This window comes from Protobothrops mucrosquamatus, unplaced genomic scaffold (assembly GCF_001527695.2).
Source record: "Protobothrops mucrosquamatus isolate PMUCROS unplaced genomic scaffold, P.Mucros_1.0 scaffold69, whole genome shotgun sequence".
Taxonomy (NCBI): Eukaryota; Metazoa; Chordata; class Lepidosauria; order Squamata; family Viperidae; genus Protobothrops; species Protobothrops mucrosquamatus.
The window spans coordinates 1-10,089 of NW_015386447.1; the positions used below are offsets into that span (position 1 = coordinate 1).

Here is a 10,089-nt window from a genome sequence, read left to right on the forward strand (position 1 = left end):
CTTCAGTTCAAACCCCACTGGCAGTTAAAAGAAAGAAACAGCAGACATTTCATATTACTCTGAGAAGCACAAAGCTAAAAGCACAAGCCTGATGATGATGAATGTGATTTCATCGAAACGTCGCTATGACACTTCTAATCTTACACGGGAGAAAACCCGAATAACCAAAGACTCACATATAAACACCCGTGAAAACCTCTATCGGCCCAAATATGGGAAAGAGAAGTTATATATGGGGATGGAGTGGCACTTCCTAGGGTCTTCCTGGACTCACAGCTCCTGCTTAATGAGTTGATGGCAGCTGAAACTAGGCAGGCCATTACACAGCTTCCTCTAGGACAGTGGTTCTCAACCTGTGGGTCGGGACCCCATTTGGGGTCGATCGACCATTTCACGGGGGTCGCCAAGCAAGGCTGTCTGCCATTTTTTTGTCCGCCATTTTTTTCCCCTTTTCCGGCGGGTGCCTTACCTCCCTTGGGCTGGGCCAGCTGGTGGTCGGCCTGCTCCATCTCTGCCGCTTGCCAGCTACGCCTCAGCCGGCGCAGGGGGCGGAACCATGCATGTGCGGCACTCCCAGGCAGGGAAAGTCCTTGACTTACGACCGGCTGGGTAGTCCTCGACTTACGACCGGTTTAGTCCTCGACTTACAACCGGTTGGGGTCACGGCATTAAAAAGGTTGAGAACCACTGCTCTAGGAGCAGTTGTGCCCTTTCTTAAATCAAAGCATCCTTCAGACAGTCATTCATGCTGTGCTCACCTCATAGCTTGACAGCTGCAATGTGCTGTACAAGGGATTGCCCTAGAACAGGGGTAGGCAACCTTGGCTCTTTTACGACTCGTGGACTTCAACTCCCAGAATTCCTGAGCCAGCATTGCTGGCTCAGGAATTCTGGGAGTTGAAGTCCACGAGTCATAAAAGAGCCAAGGTTGCCTACCCCTGCCCTAGAAGCTTCAACTGGTCCAGAATACAGTGGTATTCAAGATGCTGGTTGCTACATGTAAAACCCAACTGGCAAAGGACTTGGTTACTTGAGGGACTGCCTGTCTCCATAGTATCTGCCCAACATCTCCTGGAAGAATCTCAGATTCCTTCGATTAAATATTGCTACATTTCTGCCATTGTTATTCTTTTGTTGTTGCTTCCTTGTTTTTAAATGTTTTGAACAATTTGTAAATCATCCAGAGTCACTGGGAATCAGGTGACATATACATTTAAATTATAATAAAAAAGTAACTTTTACTACTTTTATAGCAATATAAATAAAATCAACCAAATCCTGAGCCAAGCAACTACAACAATCCTGCTAGTACCTAAAAAAAAATCAAAAATCAAAAGCATAAAGCTATGCTAATTTACCAGGACAAGTTGTCTTTTTTTTGTTCTATCAGAAAAATCATTACAAAATGTAGTCTGCTTAGGCTAGCACATCAATGAGACTAGTGCTGAGTCAGATTTCCTAAGCAGTTCTCTTCTCTAATTTTCCCCTCCCTACATCTGCCCCCAAATCAGAAATTAGACATATTTTGAGGTGTCCTCAAAAATCAATTTTTTCTAAAAATTTGGATTTTACAAGTTTTTAGAAGTTTGGATTTTTAAACTGGTGTAGCACACTGCATGGAAACTGACTGCAATATTCTGCCAAAGCAAATAGATATAACATTCACAACCAGGCCAGTGTCAAAAGGATATTGGAAAATAAACCCAAGGCTGGAAGACATTCAATGAGACCATTGTCGAGCCTCTTGCTCACAACCATAAAAGCTAGATTCTTGTAAGGATCATTAGTCAAGTTTATTGCAAGAAAAAAGGGGGTTGGTTACAGACTCTAACTGGATATATATATACTGTAGTCTTATTAATCAATGACTTGGTTAAAATGGAGCCTCTTTTATTATTTTTTCCTACCAAAGTAAATCTATGTGCACTCCATGCCTATTGCATTCCCAAAGTCAACTAAATTGTTCTCTATATCAAAATGGTCAGGTTAGTTTGACATTATTTTTTCATAAATCCATTATTTTCATTATTACCTTCTATGTATTTTCTAAATGCTCATAAACCAATTGCTTTATACAAGTTCTCGACTTATAACCATCCATTAAAGTTGAAGTTATAAAGACTGAAAAAAGTGATCTTTGACCAGTCCTTGCATTTACAACTGTCACACAATCAACTTGGCAATTGGCGTGTGTTTACAAGAGTTGCAGGATCCCAGGGTCATGCAAAGTTAATGGGGGAAGCTGGATTTGCTTAATGACCATAATTACTTAATGATTCACTTAATCACCATGTCCAAAAGGATGATAAGATCAGGTACAACGGCTGCAACTCATTGGGAACCAGGCCTTGGAAGTGGCAGGAGAGCATGCGAAGCTGCATTTGCGCAAGCAGCGTGCACAGCCGAAACCATCCCCTTTCCCCACACAGCTGCTGCTGCCGGTCCAGAGAGCTGGAAAGGTTGGGGATCGCTTATTTAGCAACAGAAATTCAGTCCCAAGTGTGGTTATAAGTTGACGACTACCTATAAATTGTTCCAAGTTTTGCTAGCATGTGTCAAACTAATTAATCTACCATTTACTTTTTTCCCCCTTTCCACATTTGCACTTCTCAGTTCTTCAGGCACTATAGTGTTCTCCATAACTACAGAAAGGGGCTCCAAGATGACATCACAAGCCCCTTCAAGTTTCTGTAATTGACCTGTAACTGATTCATAGTAGCCAAATTTTCCCTATCTACTCCAGCCTGCCTTGGGTTGTTTCCTTCCCTCCTTTTGTTAGTTGCTATGCTATGTAAGCCTATCTGCAAAGGAAGTGTCTCATCTCCCTGTCACCTGTTCCTAACCAAACATAATTTCCTAGAAGTAAATCACCTCTTTTTTGACTGGTATAACAAAAAAGGGATCCTTTCAATGCTTTTAATTTCTCTTGTCTCCAAACTTTCTGTACAGATCCTAAAGTGCTAATTTTTAATTTATAAACTTTCCCTCTGGCATTAATGGATAAAGAAATGATTGGAAGAATACACAGCCACAGAAATGAGGTCATTAAGGACATTCAGACTTGGCGTTTTTTTATGCCATGGAAAGAAAGAATCAAAACAAAATCTAAATAATGCTTTAATGAAAACTTGCATGCCTGTGAGTGGAGCACATATACAAACAATATTTTGAATCACAGTTTAGAATAAGATCAATCCATGGAAAAACCAGAAAATGTATATTGCCTAAGCATATTATCAAAAATGCCAGATTAAACAAGAATCAATATTAGGTTTTACCTGTATAGGACTGACATCAAATAGTACCAAGATTCAATTAAGCATATAAATCATTAATAAATTAACAGAGAAAATAGAGATCTTATACCTAAGAAAAACAATAACATTCAGTTAGATTGTACCTTAATTAGAACCAACATAAATGTCATCAAATAATTTACAAACATTTTAAGTTCTCCAAAATCATGAATTGGGCTGATATGACATAAAACATTTAGAGGAAAGAAGTATGAGACTCACTCTCAAGATGGAAATTGCAGACTGAATGAATATATGCTTACATGCATCAGTTGTATCTATAATGCTAAAATGAAATAATAATCAAGTTCAGGTCTAAAAACACTCCGTATAAATCTATTTCCAGACTTAGTGAATATATAGGAGTTAATTCTAAATTGAAGTTGCAATATTAATTTCATGTTATGATAAAAAAGGATTTTTTCTATTGATAATTTTAGTAAATTAGATTATATTAACAAGGGAATATGGGAAAGAATATATATTACTGTTAAAAGCAGCATTTCTTGAACACTTATAAAGGCATTCTTTGTGAAAGTTATTTCAGATTATCCTTGTTCTCTAGATGCTGAAGAACTTGCAATACACTATTGTATTGCAGTTGGCTGAGGTTGATAGAAACAAGAGTTCAATGACATCTGAATCTAAATATAAATTAATCTCATAGGGGATTCTGGCCAAGGATGCATACCATATTCACTCCATAAGATTTCTTTCTATATATATTGTATATATGTATGAAATGAGCCATTGAAATGACTGCAATGGCTCTGAAATGAGCCATTTCAAAGACATGGGAGTAAATGATACATATGTATTCATGCATGTCCACAAACCAACCCTATCAAACTGATAATCTTTCACTGGAGGCAGAAGCCACAATGGAAAAGTAGAAATAGCTGTAGCTCCCAATTTCTTTCACAAATCTTGCAAAGATCCCAGTTAATAATACTGCATTCCTTTCTCCCTAAAATGCAGGGATCTTTCTATGTGAGATTCCCTTCTTCTCACTTATACATATAGCCTTCTATGTAGCTGAGAGCATTCCTAACGTGATTCAGAAAAGAGGCTGTCCATTGCAAAAGTATTACTTTTACTTAGCACTCAACATGGGATTACTATTGATAATACTCATTCAGTCTGCAAAGGAAACACCGCTTCAAAAAAAAAAAGATTAAACCACAAATATGTAGAGAAGAGCATATCTATTGTATGAAAAGGGGAGTCACAATTGTCTGTGATACTGCGAGTGTTGTGTGCTAAAAAATGATTGCCTAAGTCAGGGGTAGGCAACCTTGGCTCTTTTATGACTCGTGGACTTCAACTCCCAGGAACCATTCCTGGCTGGCTCAGGAATTCTGGGAGTTGAAGTCCACGAGTCATAAAAGAGCCAAGGTTGCCTACCCCTGGCCTAAGTTCACCAACATATTGTCACTGATAAACTTAGTGATGCCTAATAAACAGCAACTCCTCTGTGAATATTTATCTTTTGTAGAGACTAGACGTGTTCCTAAATATATGAGGTATCTTCAACAATTCAACACGCTTAGAAATGTAAGAGGCAGGAAGTTTGGGTCAGTCTTACAAAAAGGCAATGCATGTATGATAAGATCAAATTTGAGTATGAACAAGGGAAGAGAGGAAGGATATAATGTAAGTAACTTTGCAATAAAGGTAATAGAAGAAATAAACGGATTGGTAAAAATGTCTGACTTTTTACAAAATAAAGTTATATTATGTTAAATGTATGGATACATGTACAGATAGTTATATATGATGGAATACTACCCATAACATAAAATGTGGCAAATAATGGCACCAAGGTATATGTAAAAAAAATGCAATTTTGTTTTAAATGAATTTGAACAGTGAATTCTTTATATTTCTCACAAGTTAGAAAATGGCAGTCTTCAAGAAGAAAACCCAAGGAAGGCACTAGTGGTGCACTATAGCATACCACAGAAATTAGAAACTCCCAATTCTGGTGAACCACAACTTTCAAGAGCACAAGCCATAGGGAGCACTGCAGCAGCCCAGTGAATTTAGCCCCTGTGGAGGAAATTGGGACAATTTAACTGACAAAATACAATTTTTCTTTCTGTCTTTCGCCATGCATTAATATACCTATTTCAGTTCTTGGGTCAAAAAATAGGAAAAGTGCTACCAAAAAGCAATAATTTTGCTGCCAAATTTTTGGCAGTATGATTTAACAATGCACTGAAGGACAGAAAAATGAAGCTGGTATAAAAATATGGAAAGGCACATTAATGCTATTATAGCATAGCATTTGATCATAGGCAGTGAAACCAAATAAGAAGGAAGTAACACATTTTGATATTTGTGCATTTTGGAGGAATTTTGCTAAAAATAAATATATAAAGCCCAAGCAGCTTTATGGGAAGAACAATATTCAAGTACAACAGTTGCTAAACACATTACTCCCACTCTGTATTCTTAGATAAGCATGTTATCACAGTGACTAAAGAAAATCCACTTCAAAGCCAGTCTCAGAACTGAAGAGTTTAAAACAGGAGTATCAAACTTGCAATGTCACATGACATGTCACGACATATCGCGATTTTTTTCCATTGCCGGCAATGGGGTGGGTGCGGTTTTGGCATAACGCATCCGGCCTGCAGGCCGGCAGTTTGACACCCCTCGTTTAAAACATCTCTAACAAATCACCAGTGCCAAGAATTCCTGAAACATCTCAAGCTTTAAGAGTGTCCTTCCAGATAGCAAGCTGTAAGATGTCTTTATACTAATTTCTCTCTAAGGCATTTAGTGGCTTTCTCATGGATAATTCTACAGGTGCATTTTCAGTGAATAATATAATATAGGCAAGCCCATTCCAAAGGACATCAGGCACTTGCTTCTTGTATTATCTTTTCTTCCTATCCCAAAAGAACCTTTTGCATTCTGCGTGCAGCAACAATGGCTTCATCTTCTGAATCAGATTCACTCTGGGAATTAGAACTCTGAGATGCAGAACTGAAAGGGGAAGAACACTCAGGGGAACAAAGGTAGTGCATCAGTGGAACACGGTACTTCCCACAGAAATCGACAAATTTTATTTGGCGGACACAGCTGTCAAAATAGACTCCTAAAGAGAGAAGAAAGGATGTTTTTAAAATAGTTTGCAGTTATTGTATAAACATGTACATACATCATTTTCCATGGTCTACTTTCCTATCTTGTTGTGCAAAACATGTGTTTTAAGTCATTAGGTCCTTAGTTTATGACAGCTGCTAAATTAAATCAAGTCAATGGCACCACTGTCTCTCTTGTTTGAGGGGCTGGTTGGTTGGTTATATAGCTGTTGGCTATCAGCTCTTTAAACATATCAATAGAGTAGATGGAACTTATTCCAATCCAGCTACACGATTCTTTGGAAGGTGCAAAAATTAAATTGGATATCAGTGTTTTAGATTGGGTTGAGGTATAGAGAATAAAAATCTATTCACTTTTATTTAGAAATAAATACCATTGAGTTCAATGTAGGGAACATGTTTATTATGACAAAAAAAATTAGGAGTTCCATAGCATTTTTTCTGACTAACAAATTTTATTAAAAGGCACATACCTTTTAATAAAATGTCTGGAATCTGACAGATCTAAATAACTGGAACACAAATTATAAAAATTGGCATTTTCACCCAGAACTAATATCCTTATGGCAGGATGATCATTCTTGTAAGCAAGCTTGGGTTTTAATTAAACTTTTTAAAGTTTCTCTTCTGATTTGCTTTTTATCTCTAAATGTTAACCGGCTGGTTGAATGCTGATTTATTTTAAACTTCTGCTTTATCTGTGGGTTTTTTTGTCCTTTACCTTTGATCTTTTTGCTGTTTTGAATAACTCTTGCCTCTCTGTAAGAAAGTCACGGCATGTTTTTGGGTAGTGAAAGTTTTTGGACTTGTTTTACATTTATATTGGACTTTCACTACAGGGATTTTGTCTTTTATTAGCTTGCAATTAGTCTGGAGGTTATTTTTTTATTTTTTATTATCTTGGATCGAAATATCCAAAAATATTGTCTCTCCATTTTCTCACTCTGAGGAATATTACTTCAATGTACTTTGTTCCCTCTCTCTGAGGAGTTTTATCTCTCATTGCTAGGTTACAAGAGCACATTGTATCAGATTATAGAATAGGCATTTGAAAAAAAGACTATTTGGTAATATACAAACCGATGTTGAAATTTTTTAAAAAATGTTTTGACAAAATAATAATGGTTACAAAAAATGCCCCGATGCAAGTAACTGTTGTTAAAACATGTTCATAAAAGAAATTTGATTTGAAAGTGGCAGATTCGGTGAAGGGCACTAAAAGAAATATGGATCTTACAGACTTAGAACTAACTTAGAACTAACTGAGAGGATTGCACATGCCTTCCAGAGGTTCAGGGTTGCATTCCTTTACAACAGCAGAAAACTAATTGAATGGGTAAGTGATCAATTGGTTTCCCCTAAGAAGATTGAAGGAGATTGGGAATGGATTTATCACATTCAACCTGGAAAACAATTTCATCTGGACTTTTAGGGGGAAGGTAGATCGACTTTGGAGAATGGATTTATTATATTAAACTGGACAATAATTGATAAGAGATGGTATTAAGAAACAAACATGGATATTTGATCCAGGACGAATCAGAGTTATCTATTGGGATTATCTGGGATAGATAAGAAGCTGTGGTAAACTTTCTACAAATTGAATGCAATAATAGTTTGTTAACAGAGGGTTTTGAAATTTTACTCTTGCCTTTTTTGTTGTTGTTTTATCTCAGTGGTGGCGAACCTATGGCACGCGTGCCAGAAGTGGCACTCAGAGCCCTCTCTGTGGGCACGCGCGCCATGCCCAGAGATGGCAACCGTCCCTCTTCAACCAGCCGCCCGCTAACTTGCCGAGGTCCCATGTGGCTGGATGTATCCCAGCACGGCTGGTTTCCCTCCCCCACATCCCATTCCTCCTGGCCTTCCTTTTCCCACTGCATCGCCTCCTGAGCTGTCGGCAGGCTGTCCAGCTCAGAGGCGGATTCTCTGAACTGCTGGTGGCGGGCTGCGGAGCCCCAGAGTGCGCCAGTCGAGGGGCCGGCAGGTTGTGGCTGCTGACGGACACTGTCGGCCTCCATGCAGTCGCTGGCCTGTGTGCGGGGGCCGATGGGGTCAGGCAGCAGACTCCCCGGCCCCTGCCTCACCTTGCCGTGACAATGGCACCCTCGCCCCACCCTGCCTCGCCTCACCTCGCAGGACGAGCCTCCTGCCCACTGCCCCACCTGCCAGAGACCCCCTGGATCTCCCCCAATCCTGCCCGGCCCCCACAGGCGTCCCTCCCCGCGAGGAACATCGAGGTGACCACGCCCACCTTGGCCACACCCACCCAGTCTGCCATGACCACCACAGCCATGCCCGCCCAGTGGGCCACATCCACCTGGCACCCGGCGATAAATAAGTGTGTTTTGGGTTGCAGTTTAGGCACTCGGTCTCTAAAAGGTTCATCACTGTTCTACCTGTTAACTATTTTGCCATTAATATAGTAGATAGATGACAGATTAATAATTTGCAAATAGAATAATTAGAAGTTTAAAAATGTTTTGGGCCTGTTTTGCAAGGGGTGGGAAACTAATATTGTTGCAATATATTTATCAGTGTTCAACAAGCGAGATAATATATGTATATGTGTTTGTGTCTTTTTTAATGCACTTTTTAAATATTTTGTTTTTTGTTTATTCTTGTTAATTTTTTTGTACTTTGTATTTTAATTTTTTTAATAAAAATAAAAATTACTGATGAGGTTTTTTTTTATTTTAAGCCTAGCATTTAAGGAAAAAAAACATTAAAATAATTCCCCAAATGTCTTGAAAAAAGTGCTACTGATTTCTAAACTTAATTTTCTCTTAAAAGCAGAGAAAATAATGTACCTCCACACTTAGGATTAGGACAATTGCTGGCCAGAGTCAAATATCGAAGGAGATTTCCAGGGAGATCACTAGCAACATAAGGAATATTGCGAGTTTTGACAGTACGTCCAGCCAGTTCTTGGAGGCTTGGAGGATTGTAGGTCAGTTCACGGACAAACCTCACAACCAAAGGATTCCCACGCAAACTCAGTTCTTCAAGCTGAACTAGATTGAGGATCTCCCGAGGAAGATATGTCAGTAAGTTGTTGTGGAGGCTAAGAGAGCGAAGTGAATGCAACCTGGAAAATCAGAGACAGGAAAAACAATGGTAAGACTCTACCATCAAGTACACCAAAAGGAGCAACAAACCCTCTTCCAGGATGACAGGTATTATTTACCTGTGTATTAAACAATGCACTTCCCTAATATGCATAGTGAAGCTATTATAAAAAATATGAACACAGAGAAGGATTTTTCTATGGAATTTACAGTACTAACAGAGCAGAACAGGTCTTCTAGTCCAACCCCCTGCTCAGGCAGGAAACAATATACCATTTCAAACAAATGGCTATCCAATCTCTTCTTAAGAACTTCCAGTGTTGGAGCATTCACAACTTCTGAAGGCACATTGTTCCACTGATCAGGAAATTTCTCCTTAGTTCTAGATTGCTTCTCTCCAAGTGTGGTCTTACCAAGGCATTATAAAGTGGTATTAACACTTCACGTGATCTTGATTCTATCCCTCTCTGTTAGCTTTTTTGGCAGCTGCAGCACACTGCTGGCTCATATTTAAGTGATTGTCTATTAGGACTTCAAGATCTCTCTCACAGTTACGTCTATTGAGCCAGGTACCACCTATACTATACCTGTGCATTTGTTTTTTCTTGCCTAAAT

General features: G+C 38.9%; 1 protein-coding gene and 1 long non-coding RNA gene across 2 annotated transcripts in view; both read right to left on the minus strand.

Moving 5' to 3' along the window:
• Positions 1-3,102: 3,102 nt before the first annotated feature.
• Positions 3,103-5,099, minus strand: LOC107284104. The gene is made up of 2 exons (XR_001548805.1): positions 4,765-5,099; positions 3,103-4,590 (listed from the first exon to the last, which is right to left on the minus strand). It is a non-coding gene; the product is annotated as an uncharacterized LOC107284104 (long non-coding RNA).
• An 851-nt stretch (positions 5,100-5,950) lies between these two features.
• LRRC58 (leucine rich repeat containing 58) overlaps positions 5,951-10,089 on the minus strand; it is a 31,327-nt gene continuing 27,188 nt past the window's right edge. The window contains exons 3-4 of the mRNA XM_015812110.1: positions 9,217-9,494; positions 5,951-6,399 (exon numbers count right to left, since the gene is read on the minus strand). Coding sequence (XP_015667596.1) covers positions 6,191-6,399; positions 9,217-9,494 — 487 coding nt within the window. The 3' untranslated portion in view covers positions 5,951-6,190. The remainder of the gene's footprint in view (positions 6,400-9,216; positions 9,495-10,089) is intronic.